General features: G+C 36.7%; 1 protein-coding gene and 1 non-coding gene across 4 annotated transcripts in view; one reads left to right on the forward strand and one right to left on the reverse strand.

Annotated features, from left to right (window-relative positions):
- Positions 1-453: 453 nt before the first annotated feature.
- On the reverse strand, positions 454-560 carry LOC122422440. The gene has a single exon (XR_006263837.1). It is a non-coding gene; the product is annotated as a U6 spliceosomal RNA (small nuclear RNA).
- A 5,087-nt stretch (positions 561-5,647) lies between these two features.
- TMEM156 (transmembrane protein 156) overlaps positions 5,648-16,926 on the forward strand; it is a 35,977-nt gene continuing 24,698 nt past the window's right edge. For 2 of the 3 annotated variants that reach the window (XM_043438637.1, XM_043438638.1), the window contains exon 1: positions 5,648-5,798. In XM_043438637.1, coding sequence (XP_043294572.1) covers positions 5,711-5,798 — 88 coding nt within the window. In that variant the 5' untranslated portion in view covers positions 5,648-5,710. Of the gene's footprint in view, positions 5,799-6,369; positions 6,397-16,926 lie in introns of all 3 variants that reach the window. The other variant, XM_043438639.1, reaches the window with a different exon arrangement.

Raw genomic sequence — 16,926 nt, forward strand, 5'->3', positions numbered from 1 at the left:
TTGGCACGTAGATTCTCAACCACTGGATCACCAGGGTAGTGGTTATATATATATATTTTTTTAATTTAATTTAATTTTATTTTATTTTATTTTTTTTTAATTTTTTTATTAGTTGGAGGCTAATTACTTCACAACATTGCAGTGGGTTTTCTCATACATTGATATGAATCAGCCATAGATTTACACTTATTCCCCATCCCGATCCCCCCTCCCACCTCCCTCTCCACCCGATTCCTCTGGGTCTTCCCAGTGTACCAGGCCCGAGCACTTGTCTCATGCATCCCACCTGGGCTGGTGATCTGTTTCACCATAGATAGTATACATGCTGTTCTTTTGAAACATCCCACCCTCACCTTCTCCCACAGAGTTCAAAAGTCTGTTCTGTATTTCTGTGTCTCTTTTTCTGTTTTGCATATAGGGTTATCGTTACCATCTTTCTTAAATTCCATATATAAAAATATGGAACGCTTCACGAATTTGCGTGTCATCCTTGCGCAGGGGCCATGCTAATCTTCTCCGTATCGTTCCAATTTTAGTATATGTGCTGCCGAAGCGAGCACTATATTTTTAAAAACTATGTTGCTCTTTCTGGTAAGGGCAGCTCCTTGAGATAAAGGATTCTCTCATTAAAAAAAAATAAAATTGCATCTAGCTCCCAACAAAAAATTATTAAGACTTTTTTCCATTAGAATTACAGACATACTAAAGTATTCTAGAACCCGAGTCTCAGATACAAAATATAAACTTAGGGAAGTTTAACACTAGAGCAGAATCAACAATCTCTTGGGTTTTAGGTTTATGAATGTTTTATTTCTCCATTGAAATAGGAGGGTAGAGTCCACAGTGGATGAGTAACTGCAGATTTGTAGTCATTCTCCTTTTATAATCTGATATTTGTGAAGGTACTTTGGAAATTGTCACAAAATGGGGGAGGAAAAATCCCAATATCAATAACCTCAGATATGCAGATGATACCACACTTACGGCAGAAAGTGAAGAAGAGCCTCTTGATGAAAGTGAAAGAGGACAGTGAAAAAGTTAGCTTAAAGCTCAACATTCAGAAAACTAAGATCACGGCATCCGGTCCCATCACCTCATGGGAAATAGATGGGGAAACAGTGGCTGACTTTATTTTTCTGGGCTCCAAAATCACTGCAGACGGTGATTACAGCCATGAAATTAAAAGACGCTTACTCCTTGGAAGGAAAGTTATGACCAACCTAGACAGCATATTAGAAAGCAGAGACATTACTTTGTCAACAAAGGTCTGTCTAGTCAAGGCTATGGTTTTTCCAGTGGTCATGTACGGATGTGAGAGTTGGACTAGAAAGAAAGCTGAGTGCCAAAGAATTGATGCTTTTGGACTGTGGTGTTGGAGAAGACTCTTGAAAGTCCCTTGGACTGCAAGGAGGTCCAACCAGTCCATCCTAAAGGAAATCAATCCTGAATATTCATTGGAAGGACTGATGCTGAAGCTGAAACTCCAATACTTTGGTCACCTGATGCAAAGAGCTGACTCATTCGAAAAGACCCTGATTTTGGGAAATATTGAGGGCAGGAGGAGAAGGGGATGACAGAGGCTGAGATGACTGGATTGCATCACCAGCTCAAGAGATATGGGTTTGGGTGGACTCCGGGAGTTGATGGACCGGGAAGCCTGGCGTGCTCCGGTTCATGGGGTCGCAGAGTCAAACACAACTGAACAACTGAACTGAACTGCATACAAAACAAAAAGGAACATGACAACCTGGGGAAAATGTTTGCAACACATATGGCAAAAGATACATATTCCCAATAGAGAGGCCTCTAAAGCAACAACAAGACTATGAGTGCTCCCAAAAAAGACATGATGAGGCAATTCACAAGAGGAGAAATTCAAACTGCCAGAAAATCTGGAAAATATTCAGACTTACTAGTAACCAAATTAAAACAAGTTTTTCATTCTTTTTTCCTTTCAAACTGACAAAGATTAAAAGAATAAAATGGCTAGCGTTAAGTGTGGTGATACAGGGCAGTCTCATCCACTGTGGGCAGAGTATAGGTTGACACAATTTTTCTTGGAGACAGCTGTTTATATGAATTAAGAACCTCAAAAATCTTCATACTGTTTGTCTTCATAATTAAACTCTGTAATTAGACTTGCACAAAGATACATGCAAGTGACTATTCACATTGTGGTGTTATATAAAAAAGTTTTAATGACATAAGTGGCATATGGTTAAATAAATTTTGATCTATCTACGGACCATTAAAAATCAAATAATCTTTAGAAACAACTTATTCTGCAGGGCTTTCACATTTTGCTGACAGAGAGGTGATAGTACAGAAATACGAGAGACAAGAGCACAGATGCAAAAGGGAAACATCTAAAGAAGAGTGTCCTTTACCCTTACCCGCTTCTCAAGCTCTGGGAGTCGCGTGGGCTCTCACAATTTCTTAGGATAAATATCCACACTGAATTCTAACAATGTCAGAGTCATACACTTAGAGGTTTAGAGCTTAATACATCTCTGTCCTCCAAAGTCACAAACAACATTGTTAAAGAAAATTTCCTACACGCCACTAGATGCTTATCTACTTGTTTCTAACTTTTCTGTTGATTCAGTTCTGCCTTCAAAATAAAAAGTTAGATAAAATCCAAAGTGAGCACAACCAGTATTTATTTATTTCTAAGGCACTATTGGATAAGGTAATGGGAACCCACACCAGTATTCTTGCCTGGGAAATCCCATGGACAGAGGAGCCTGGTGGGCTACAGTCCATGAGGTCACAAGAATCGGACACAACTTAGTGACTAAACCAACCAACCAATCACGGCACTATCATTTTAAGTTGGATTACCTTCAAGAAACTGCAGCCTAATTCTTAAATTTTAGGGATTGGTGGTGTTTAAAATGCAAGTATTTAGTGATGTGTTTTATGTGGCAAGTTTCTGTAATAAAACATTTCAATGGACGAATTATGACAGTCAGAAAAAGTAAGATACTTCAACCCTTTTCACCATTGCTATTGAATCTTGAAGGATTTGACCCAGGGGATACTTGGAACTTGCTGACTATTGTTCTGCTAACCCTTTAAGCGGTTAGTAACTGTAGGCAAAATGATCAAAAGTATTTATAAAAATTAGATGAAAATATAAGAGAACAATTGAGGACAATAAAAGATTCCTGAAATATCTGAGGGCATATAATAACTTTCTCATGATTTTCTAACTCGGAGATGACATACTGGTATCCAGCAGATGGATTGTAGACCAGTGATGAGACGCTCCCGGGTAGCGCAGTGGTAAAGAATCTGCCTGCCAAGGTGGAAGACACAAGTGATCCAGGTTCAATCCCTGGGTCGGGAAGATCCCTTGGAGTAGAAAATGACAGTCCACTCCAGTAGTCTTGCTGGAAAATTCCATGCACAGAGGAGCCTGGCAGGCTACAGTTCATGGAGTTACAAAGGGATGGACATGACTGAGCATGCAGCATGCACGGATGCACATGAGACCCTGATCCCCTACATCCTCAGAGCAGCCAGGCATGACCTGGGACTAAGGGACCCTGGACTGGTCTCCTGACATCCACCATCTATACAGCACCAGAGAAAGCCAGCTGCAGAGAACGTGAAACAGCCCATCATTGACAAAGCACCCATTGAGCTGCTAGGGAAGTCTGTTTTCCAGGTGTTCTAGGATAGGATTACCAGCCTAAATTCATATTGGGTGGAAGAGGGTAGGAAGGAAAGAAGTAGATCTACAAGAAATACTACCACACACGCACAAACTCACAAATCCATAGAATTTAGTAAGGACGAAAGAATTAGTAAATGAACTAAAGCAGCGTTGTTCATAGAAAAGGACAGATACTAACAAAAAGTAGTTTCGGTAAAATCAAAATTAAAGAGGAAAAACATAGAAGTGGCTTAACTGCTCTTGTAAGGAAATTCATCCAGGAATTAAACTGACAATGGTTTTATGTCAACTAAATACTTTCTTGATCAATTTCATCTTCATTGGTAAAGTTATGATTGGAATGTTTGTGTTCATAAGTGAGACTTAGAATGTCTGAGGGAATCAAAACAGGGTGAAAATGGGAAGTAGAGGCCCCACTGAGCACTCAGCGACACCTGTGAGAGTGAATGAACAGGGTCCCACACCCATCCCTACCAGCATCTCTGCTGGAGACACGGCCTGACCTGTAATCTGGTATGTCTCAATCCATTAATTGGTGAGGCCATAACTCTCATCAATTCCTCTCTTCCTTTGAGTGGTCCTTACTACTGTTCATAAAATAAGTCTTATAATTGAAGTCACACTCCAGTTTTGACTATTCTTAGACTCAGGTCCTAAAGTCCCTTAGTCCATGATTCCGATTTGTCCTTCAAATTGTTGCACCCAATCAGAAGAAAAACAGTTAATTCATATTCACAATATGTATTCACAGGACAACCTTTGTTTCCTGATTCCTATCCCCAGCTCACCTGTTGTTCCATAAAGCCTAGGGCTGAGTGCGTAAGAACAAGAAGTAGGATAAATGGAAATGGGGGGGGGGGTGGTGAGAGTACAAGACGAAGTGAGCAGGAGGAAAGATTGGAGATATCTGGTACCACTTTTCTTGTTTAAAGTCAGAAAACAAGAACATGGGAATAAAAGTACTTGTTTGTACCTATTCTTTATTCACCATGAATTTTGCCTACCCTTTATTAATATTCTAAGACAATGCATTTTGTTTCACTTGGATTGTCATAATGAAAGATCTTTTTTTTTCTTTTTAATGGGAACTGAACATGTGGATTCTGTAACAGTAATCACATTGCTTTAGGTTTAATGAGTCCCATTTTACTGCTTTTGGTGGTGCAGTGGTAAAGACTCCACCTTCCAATGCAGGAGATGCAAGAGATGTGGGTTCGATATCTGGGTTGGGAAGATTACCTGGCGGAGGAAATGGCAACCCAACCCAGTATTCTTGTCTGGAAAATTCCACGGATAGAGGAGCCTGGCAGGCTACAGTCCATGGAGTCTCAAAGAGTTGGACATGGCTGCGCACACACACACATGCAGTGTAGAAAAGTAAAACCAGAATTTTACAGGTCTTTCGTTTATCCTTATATTTTGTGCTATTTTCTATTTTCTAGACATGTTGTTTTTTTGAACACCAGAACACAGGACAGTGCTAGCACTTTAAAGGGGGTCAATAGGGAATTCCCTGGCAGTCCAGTGATTGGAACTCCACACTTTCACTGCCAAGGGTCAGGGAACGAAGATCCTGCAAGCTTGTGGCTTGGCAAATAAATAAATAAGGGATTCAATCATCGCTTAATAAGTAAATGAATGAATGATGTTTTTACAACTGGACATAACGGACATTCATTCGTTTCATTTTTGATGAGTATATTGTGGGTTTATATTTACTCACACAGATTGGTAAGCATAGGAAAATAGCTTCAGATTTACATGAGGACAAACCCCTTTACTGCCTGACATTGTTTCTTCACTGTCTTATTTAGAAGACAGTTTGAAAGTGCTCATTACAAAACAGTCTTCTTAGTGGAAAGTGACTCAAAATGAAGAAGTCTCAGTTCTAGGTCTCCTTTTTACAAAGTCTTACCCAAGAGGAAGTGAGCATGAGGTAAGCCGCATAAGTGCTGCAGAGATGAAACGTAAACCAGGAAGAAACATGCCATCGATGTACTTGATGGGAACACATGTATCCTGTGAAGAGACATGACAAAAACAGCCCTCCTTAAATTACTTTTGGCCATAGTGATCATGTTCATTTTAATTTTGCCAGAATATTTCAAGACACCAAAAGGTGAGTAATTGCAATTTACTTTTCCTTTTTTAATTTCTAAAAATTGTATCGGTTAATGGTTACAGGAAAGGCCTTATTTTTGGATACGTGCTGTGAGGGCTGAAGTTCTATGTCTGGAAAGCTAATAAAATGAAATCGTAATTTTAGTTGACTTTTACATGGTACAGTACCTTACAGTACTTACGTATTGTAGCATGCAATAATGAAATGAAAGAAAATGAAAAGAAATACTTAAAATCTGTAGTCTAGCTTTCAAACATTGAATTTACAACAATTTCACTGTATGATTTTGCTCTTTGAAAGGTCCCTTCAAAATAGCTTTAAGTATGCTTTTACATCCTGAAATTACTTTATAAATAAAGTAACATTTACTATGTTAAAAATGCTTGCATTCCTTTCCATTACAACTATTTCACACAAATCGCTTACTGTTACTTTTTGAAAAAAAGGTATAAAGATTTTTTTCAAAATACAGCTAAAATAAGATGGGTTAAAATTTAAGTGTCTGTATACCTGTATATATTTGTAATTAGAGAAGAATGGGACAAAATTATCTCTGTTTATATTTCAGAAAATGGTGATATTGCTGAAACCTAAGGTAGGAAAAGAAATAGATGTAAATTTAAACTACTTTCAAAGATCAGGAAGATTTGAAAATATATTAGCATGACTGAATGGTAATTGTGCATCCTAGCATTTTATAAGAAGAAAAATTAAAAAGAAAATGCTGTATTCTGTCATTAAAAAGTTATCATATGAATTGATTACAATCAGAGAAAAGCTTGTATCTGATGACTTTTTACAATGATTAGTCATTGTTGTATATACATATACTAAGTGACGACAAATACACTGTTGTTAATTACATTTAGTGACACATTGCAAGGGTTATTTACTACTTCATATACATGATGTGAAGTAGCAGATAATTTCTTTGCTTAATAAACACTATGAATGTACATTTTGGGAATAATTAAAATTTTCAAATTTCTGGCATTATGTTGCTTAGATTAAGCAATCATAGCATAGATTTTAATTGATCTATTTGGTAATGACTGGTTAGTGTTTTGTGACAACTGGTTAAGTACAAGAGCATGTTAAAAATTATCCTTTTGGGGGCAGATGTCTCGACAAATGATCTACCATCATTGATGATAACTTTGTACTCTCAGTTTCCTAACTGTTTATAGCTTTCAATACTACACTTACTGCCTCCTAAAACTTAAAATAGCCATGTCTCTTTCCCTGGTCCAAGAACAATGTGGACCTTTCCTCCAGCTCTCTTTGGAGTGATGGATTTATTTGAGAATTTTGTCAAGAACTCTCCTTGGGGCCAACAAGCAAAGCTATTTGAAAACCACCATTTTGTCCCGATATCATTTTGTGGTAGCAGGAATTTTGCACATAGCCACCATAAGTGAGAAATGGATTAGGCAAAATGTTTCACACATATGATAGTATAATAATCATGCTTTATATTTTATAACGGTTTATGGATCACCAGGAGCAAATCTATATAGACTCATTTTATACAGTTCTATATTGATTACACTAAGGATGCATAATTGTTTTGTCTTTTTTTGGTGGCAAGTTTTAACCACAGCAATAGCTCCTTATGAAATGAGTTGACTTATTAACCAAAGTATTCTGCAAAATAAGCTATTTAGTAAGATTATTTAGATGGTGAGATAGGAGTGTTCTAGAAGTACTAAAATTAAACTTGGGAGTTTCTCCTGTAGTCTAACTCTATCAGTTACTTGTGTCTCCTTTCCATTCTTATGTTCTATTCACTTTAATACCTAAGATAAATATTATAAAATGATTCTTACTTATAAATTATTTACTGATACACTGTCTTTAACATGTCAAATGAATTCAAAAGGAATCTTAATGAGGAATAATGTATTCACAAGGTTTAATAGATTTGATTTCAAAATAATAAGCCCTCTGAAGACCTAAGTTAAAAATAGAGCACTCTATTTGATCATTTTTCATCAAGAATGTATCTGAGTCTCTGAATAATCATTACTCAGAATATTCAATTATTATAATTACATAGTGTAAGCTATTTAGTCTAACTTCTTTGGAAGGGGAACTTCTTTAATGGTATTTTGGACTTCTAATAACTCTGCGTTGGTATTCACTGGCAAGACAACATATTCTAGCTTTCAGTTTATTGGAAAGGCATCTTACACTAAGACACAGTAGTTAATATAATGGTTTCATCCTCTTATATTGCATTAGATAACAGAGATACAAAAGAGAGTGGATATATCTTTATTCAGAGCTTCTTGAAGTTAAGGAAGCTGGGTTGTTTCAAACAGGAGACAATTTTATCAAACCCACTTTGGGTGGATTTACACTGTTTAGAGAAACAGAACTCTGGCTAACTCATATAAATCTCAGTGATCTTCTATTTATTTGTTCTTTCACTTATGAATAGTGTCTAACCGTACTAGGAATCCAAGGCTACAAAAATGAAAGACAATTCTTCCTTCAAAAAGTTTTCAGTCAAGGGGAGGACTGACTGATAAATAATTAAATACATCCTGTAATAATGAAAATAGCAATGTAAAAGACACAATGGGAACATAAAAGTTGCTTCCAGTACTCTCTGGGGGAGGGCATTTCTTCATTTTTATTCACAAAACAAAACAACTGTCAGAGTTCTAATGATCAATTAATATTTCTCCTTAGCTACATTAAGAAGCACTTTCTAAAAGAAGGAATTGTTACTGATTTTCAAATAAAATGTATTCGTACTGATATCTCAGAAACTCTTGAAGCCAGAAATTATAGAGTTATGTGAGTATATTCCAGATTGTGGTGACGACGACCGGGAATAGCACAGATGAGAACCCCATAGACCTAATTTTATTTGTTGTTTTGACTTCCTCTCTTACTTTTAGGAGTCAAACTCACATATACTATGTTTATCAGCTTTCATTTCCCTTCCATTTCACACTTTCTGATGGAAATGCCAGTATAGTGATCAGTGAAACTGAAGAAAACAAAGGATAAACGAACCTTGCTGCTGCTGCTAAGTCGCGTCAGTCGTGTCCGACTCTGTGCGACCCCATAGACGGCAGCCCGCCAGACTCCCCCGTCCCCGGGATTCTCCAGGCAAGAACACTGGAGTGGGTTGCCATTTCCTTCTCCAATAAAAGAACCTTAAATACCTATAAAGTGAAAGTGAAAGTGAAGTCGCTCAGTCGTGTCCGACTCTTTGCATCCCCATGGACTGTAGCCTACCAGGCTCCTCTGTCCATGGAATTTTCCAGGCAAGAGTACGCGAGTGGGTTGCTATTTCCTTCTCCAGGGGATCTTCCCAACCCAGGGATCGAACCCAGGTCTCCAGCACTGCAGACAGACGCTTTACCGTCTGAGCCACCAGGGAAGCCCTTAAATACCTATAAAGGACAGGATAAACCCTGAAGTATATGAGTATATATTCATATTACTTATGTCTTTATTATAAGTATAATCAAGGATAACTGCAATTCTTTTGAAAAATTGTTATCCTAGTCCTTAAAAAATAGGTCCTTATTTTCTTATTGGTTCGCTCATTCAATCAGCAATACCCAATCACGTTTGGAATATAGTCATGATCATTTAAAAAAAGGTTAAAAAAATACATATTTATGCATACATATGACAGTTACTATCCCTGGAGGAGGGAATTGCAACCCACTCCAGTATTCTGGCCAGGAGAATCCCATGGACAGAGGAGCCTGGCAGGCTACAGTCCACGGTGTGGCAAAGAGTCGGACACTACTGAAGCAACTTACCACAGCACAGCATACAGGTATTATATACCGAATACTTTTACATATAATACGTTATTTTAGCTTATTAAATGCTTCAGCTCATTAGTGGTGTAGTATTGTTCTCAAGAGAGACTACTTTGAAAATCTTTGGGAAGAAAGAATAAATCTAGATGGATAAATTTACTTTGTTGTAAGATTTCATTTCTTGCTGAATTTTCTGAATCATTATAGTTTTTAAATGGCTACTAATGGACATGCATTCATATATATAAATATATATATCTTAGATGTACATAATGGCAAAAAAAAATAATGCTTTTCACTGCTTGGGCAGAACTGGCCTCATTCTCTCATAGGCCTCATTCTCTCATAGGCCTCATTCTCTCATAGCAACAACCCTTGCTTGGGAAGCTTTCTAACTGCTTGTCTCATTCATTTGCCTTTGTAGATAAATGTTTTCTCTGAATATCTAGTATATACCACATTAGAAGGCATTCAATGAGTATTTGTGACTAAGTGAAATTTCTGAGTCATGTTATAAAGGAAATAAAAAATATTATAAAGAAAATAAAATGCTTTCTGGAAGGAAGCATTTCTCATCAGACCCTCACAACCATCTCTTGATTTAGGTAGGCCAGGCATTATTATCCTCATCTTACTTTGTTCTTGGGCCACACTACACAGCGGTAAAGAATCTGCCTGCAATGCAGGAGACCTGGGTTCAATCCCTGGGTTGGGAAGATCCCCTGGAGAAGGGAAAGGCTTACCCACTCCAGTATTCTGGCCTGGAGAATTCCATGGACTGTATAGTCCATGGGGTGGCAAAGAGTCGGACACGATGGAGTGACTTTCACTTTCACACAGCTTATGGGATCTTAGTTCCCTGACCAGGGATAAAAGCTGAAATACTTGCAGTGGAAGAACAGAGTCCTAACCACTATCAGGGGACTCCCTCATCTTACGTTTTTGAAACATAAAATTTCACCACAAACCTTGAACTTTTAGGCTTCTCAAGCCTCTGAAATTTATTTCATAGAATCTTTTACTTAAAAGATATGCATCTCTTTACCTTGAATCATTTTTCTTCCATTTTCCCCCCAATGGAGAATTCCATAGTGTGGGATATGATAAAAATGGCAGGTATTTAGAAGAAAATTTATAGTTTTAAATTCTTTGATGTAAGAACAGTGAGTTGAACCCAAGGTAAGTAGAAGGCAGGAATAATAAAGACAAAAGCAAAAGTCAATGAAATTAAAAGATAAGAAAGAAAGGATCAATAAAGTCAAAAGTTGGTTCTTTAGAAAGTCTAATTAAATGGAAACACCTCTGGAATAATTGATGTTTCAGTTTCTTATGGATGCCGTACAAATAACCACAAACAGTAGCTTCAAACAGCACAAATATATTATCTTAGAGTTTTTTAAGTAGAAATCCACCTGAGGGCTCACTGGGCTAAAATAAAAGTGTTAGTAGGGCTACATTCTTCTCAGAGGCTCTAGGAAAGAATACCTTTATTTTCTTGTCTTTTCTACCTCCTGGAAGCTGTCTGCTTTCCTTGGAAGCTGTCTGCTTTCCTTGGCTTGTGGCTTCTTCCCACCCTCAAGGCCAGTGGTGGCCTGTTGAGTTTTTCTCGCATCTGAATCACATGCATGATTATATTATGCCTACCCAGATAATCCAGGATGATGTCTCTATTTTAAGAACAGTTCGTTAGCAACTTGAATTCCATCTTTTAACTCAATTCTTCTTGGCCGCGTCATGTAACGTATTCACAGGTTCTGGGAATGAGGATGTGGATATCTTAGGGAGGCCACCTTTCTACCTGCTAAAACTGAATTATCAAAAAAGAGAAGGCACAATAACTAACTTAGGAATGAAAAAGAGACATAGAAATTAAAACTATAATGAGATTATTATGAATAGCTGTCAGTCAATAAATTTAAACATAAAGACACATTTCTAGAAAAATATAACTTATCAAAACTCACTTGGGAAGAAATAGAAAATCCAAGAATTGTAGAACAACTCAGAAAATTGACCAGTGGTTTAATTTTCCCTGAAAAATCACTTGGCTCAGATGTTTTTAATATGTAAGTTCTGCCAAACGTTCAAGAAATAGATTGAATAGATAAATGCAATTTGTTATAAACCGTTTCAAAAAATATAAAAAGGGAAACATTTTCTGATTTATTAAAAATTTTCAAAAAATTTTATTGATTTATGGCTGTGCTGGGCCATCGTTGCTGCATGCAGGCTTTCTCTGGTTGCAGCGAGTGAGGGCTACTCTCTAGTTGCAGTGTGCGGGCTTCCCACAGTGATGGCGTCTCTTGTCGTGGAGCGTGGGCTCTAGCGCAGGTGGCCTTCAGAAGTTGGCACTCCCAGGCTCCAGAGCACAGGTTCAGTAGTCGTGGTGCATGGGCTTGGCTGTTCTGTGGCATGTGGGATCCTCCTGGACAAGGGATGGAACCCATGTCTCCTGCATTGGCAGGTGAATTCTTTGCCACTGAGCCACCGGGGAAGCTCTCCAATTTATTTTTATTTTTTTTATAAGTTTATTCATTTGTTGTCTGGGCTAGGTCCTTTGTTGCTTGGACTTTTCTCTAGCTGCAGCAAGCAGGGGCTACTCTCTCGTTGCGGTGCGCAGGCTCCTCACTGAGGTTGCGTTCTCGTTGCGGAGCATGGGCTCTAAGGCACTCGGGCTTCTCTAGTTGCAGCATGGGGGTTTGGTGGTTGTGGCCCCCCGGCTCCAGAGCACAGGCTTAATAGTGTGGTGCGCTGGCCTGGTTGCTCCAAGGCATGTGGGATCATCCTGAATCAGGGATTGAACCTGTGTCTTCTGCATTGGCAGATGGATTCTTTAGCGCTGAGCCACCAGGGAAGCCCCTCCAATTTATTTTTTAAGGCTAGTGTATCTTAGTATCCAAACCTAACAAAGACAGTACAAAAAGGGGAACTTTACATCCAATCTCATTTGTGATAGATTAAAAACCTTTAAACAAAACATTAAGAATCTGATTGCAGCAATGTATAAAAATGATCAAATTAGATTTATTCCTGGAAGGCAAGATTGAGTTAGCATTAGAAAATCTAATAATGTAATTCACTATATTACCTGATTAAAGAAGAAAGCCTATATAATCATCTCAATACTTGTTGAAAGAGCACTCAATTAATATAGTCAACAGTCTTTATAATTCAAAACTCAGCAAACTAGGAATAGAAAAGAACCTTCTTAAAGTGAAATGGGATATCTAAAAATGATTATATATCAGTCTTGGTGATGAACATCATAAGTATTCTTCTTAAGATCAGGAGCAGACAAGGATGTCCACTCTCAAAACTCCTATGCATCATGGTACTGGAGGCCCTAGTCAGTGCAGTAAGACAACCAAAAGAAATAAAACGTGTCAGGAGTGAAAAGCAAGAAATGAAGTTGTAATTATTTGCAGTAAATTAACATATTTATGGGCTTCCTTAGTGGCTCAGTGGTAAAGAATCTGCCTATGAATGCAGGAGACAAGGTTCAATCCCCGGGTCAGGAAGATCCCCTGGAGAAGGAAATGGCAACCCACTCCAGTATTCTTGCCTGGAGAATCCCACGGACGGAGGAGCCTGGAGGGCTACAGTCCACGGGGTCGCAAAGAGTCAGACATGACTTAGCGACTGAGCACAAGCACGAAGCATACCTATATAGAAAATTCAAAAGATTTATAGGAAAAATTAAAATTAATAAGGACGTTTACAAAGTGATAAGAAATAAAATTTATATTCAAGAGTCAATTGTATCTCCATATACCGCTAACAAACAGAAAACATATTTCTTAAAAAATACTATTGGCAATAAAAACAAAAATTAAGGTACCTAGGAGGAAATCTAGCAAACGATGTATGGGACCATGATGGTGAAAATTTGGAAACTTCATTAGAAGATTTCAAAGAAGACCTATAAAGTAGAGAGTAAGAGAGGAAGAAAAGAGTGATAGGAGTAACTCAGTATCATATCTTTCTTCTCCAATTGATTTTGAGATTCAAGTCAGACTCATAACTGGGTTTTTCACCCAACTTAATAAGCTGATTCTAAAATTTATTGGAAAGAACAAAGGATCAAGAATCACTAAGACATTCCCAAAGAAAATGAACAAGGTTAGGGGATTTTTCCTATGAGATATAAAGACTTCCCTGGTGGCTCAGGCGGTAAAGAATCCCCCTGCAATGTGGGAGACCTGGATTCCATCCCTCGGTCAGGAAGAGCCCCTGGAGAAGGGAATGGCAACCCACTCCGGTATTCTTGCCTGGAGAATCCCCATGGACAGAGGAGCCTGGAGGGCTACCGTCCACAGGGGGCCAAGAGTCAGACACGACTGAAGGGCTCAGCACAGCGCTCACAAAAGCTTCATAAAGCAAAGGTAATTAAGTCCTTCATGTGTCTTTGCCAAGATAGGAAAAACAAAATTTGGAACCCGGAAATACAGTCCTACATATGTACACGGATATTTGATAGATTATAGAGATGTCATTACAGATAGTAGGGGAAAGATAGACTACTTAATAATTGCTAGTACAATTGATTATCACATGTGGAAAATATTAATTTGGTTTCTTACTTCATACTGTCTTAATTCCAGCTAGATCAAGAACTTACATGTAAAAGGCAAAACTTCAAAACTTTCAGACGAAAATGTCGATGAAAATCTTTTTGAAAGAGAAAGATTTCTTAAGATGCAAAGCACAAATTGTAAAGAAAATGATAAATTTAAAACACTCAAATTAAGAGCTTCTTTTAACTAAAAGATCATAAAGAAAACGAATAAAAAAGGTACAAATGATGAGAAGATATCTCGATAAAAATGTAAATAACTTAAAATTTCAGAAAGTTTAAAAACTCATAAACATTAATAAGAAAATGAAAAACAACCTACCAGAAAAATAGAAAAAGTAGGAACTTTTAAACCATGATAAGATTCCGTTTAACATTCTCCAAATTGTCAAAACTTGAAAAGCTCTGGCCAAGATATGTATCAGTGAGAACCTTTACACACCGCAGGTGGGAGGATAAATTGGTACAACTTCTTTGTATAACGATTTGGCATTTTCTAGAAAAATCAAAGATGACCATACTGAATACCTGGCAATCCATTCAGTGTGCATGCTAGAGAAACTTCTGTAACTGCGTACTAGGAGATATGTTCATGAATATTCATAGTAGTGTATTTAAAAATAAACTTAATTGAGGTATAATTTACATATGATAAAATGTGCCACTTTTAAGTGTAAAGTTGAGGTTTGACAAATTTTTACAGCAGTGTAACTACCACCACAATTAAGGCATAAACCTTACCAACATCTCCAAGATGTCCCTCGTTCTCCTTTGTAAGAGAACCCTTCTCCCACTATCAATACTGTTTTCCATTTTCTAGAATTTCAAATAAATGGAATCACATTAGTATGTAGTCAGTTGTGTCTGGCTGTTTTCCCTTGGCCTAAAGCATTTGAGATTCTTCCATGTTGTTGTTCATATCAGTATATTCTTCCTTTTTGTTGCTGAGCAGTATTTCATTATGTGGATATGTCAGGAATTATTTATATATTCATGAGTTGTTGGTCTTCTGGGTTGGTCCCAGTTTTGGGCCATTATAAATTTTACAAGTGCCATGAAGCTTCATATACAGGCGTTTGTGTGGACATATGTTCTTGTTTCTCTCCTGTAGATTCCTAGGAGTAGAATTATTGGGTCATGTGCTAAGTGTATGGTTAACTTAAAGAACATAAATATCTTCCAAAGTGATTGTACTATTTTACATTCCTACCAACAACACATGAGAGTTATGGTTCAAAGCAATGTTATCCAGAACAACAAAAATAGAAACACCCCAAATAGTCAGAAGAATACATACATAAATTGTAGTATATTCTTTCAAAGATACCACAAATAATTAGTACCGCAATATGCAGCAACACCACTAAAACACATTAAACAAAAAAAGTGAGTCATAGGTGATACCTACAGTATAGTCCCTGTATGTGTATATAATTTGCTAATGAAACAATGTTACTTAGGAATATATACATTTTGGAAAGACTCTAAGATGAAGCAAAGGAGTGATAAACACATTTTCATGATGGTGTTAAAACTCTGGAAAAGGAGGAGTGTGTAGGGGTGGGAAAGGGTACTTCAGAGATGTTGCTAATGTTCTGCTTCTTAATCTGTGTAATAGATACATGGGTGTTCATTTATTTTTATTATTCTTCAACTGGAGCAATATATTTTATATTAATATATACTTATATATGATAAATATTTATAATAAAATTTCAAAAAGAAAAAGATAGTTTATGTTTTCTTTGCTTTTCTTTAAAAAGAAAAAATAATTGACTTGGCCTTTGTCCTATACTGTAACTTATTTTCCTAATTCTACTTAGTATTCTATATCATTACCTTGAGAAATTACATTCTTAGTACTAGAGTAATTCTGGTATGCATTTTTCTATCTCTGGAAGTGAGAATTTAGATGTCTGACTCACAGCAATATTAATAGCAGTAGTTAAATTCATAAATCCTTGTTTATGAAGATGAGATTATGACCTACCTAATAACAAAAATGATTGAGTAGAATTCATTTATTTCTTAAAATTATGCAGGGGAAGGATATGTCCTGTATTTATTTCTTTCCTAGTTGAATTATTTAAAACTAAGATTAGGAACCCATCATAAAATGACCTCATAGCCAAATAGAAAGGATATACCATCAATTCTAGAAAGCCCAGTTTGTCATTTATTGGATAAGAAGACTGCAATATTGACAGTAAAAATTTCTCTATCTCCCTTCTAAGTTATAAGAATATAAGTTCAAGAAGTTGAAAATTTCATAAGATGAAAAATATCAGTGAGGAAAATGGAAAGATGGCAAGAAATAAGTTTTTCATGTGTTTCAGTAATACAGAAAAGCCATAGACTACTGATTTGCATCAGATAGTGAATTCCTATCGTCTTACTGGGAAACTGTTATTGAAGACAGTTTTTTTTTTAATTAGTTATTAATTTGATTATAGCTTTGTTTACAAATATATTGAAACATAACAAAACTGCATATTTGAGTAAAGTACAATCTCTGCCTCCCAAAACTTTTATAGCAACTCAAGTATGAAATGTGTTTAAAGCTGGAAATTATCTGTGAAATATTACAGAAACAATTTCAAACACTGGTAAATGAGCCTTTATTAAATCATCAAAATATAATCATCAGTAATGAAACAATTATGAAATTATGATCAAAGTACAAATTCCACAAGTAAAAAAATGTGCCTTAATATCAATCAATAGTTTTGATTTCTTTTAAGTTTGAATCAGGATGTATTGACTA

This window comes from Cervus canadensis, chromosome 19 (genome assembly GCF_019320065.1).
Source record: "Cervus canadensis isolate Bull #8, Minnesota chromosome 19, ASM1932006v1, whole genome shotgun sequence".
NCBI lineage: Eukaryota > Metazoa > Chordata > Mammalia > Artiodactyla > Cervidae > Cervus > Cervus canadensis.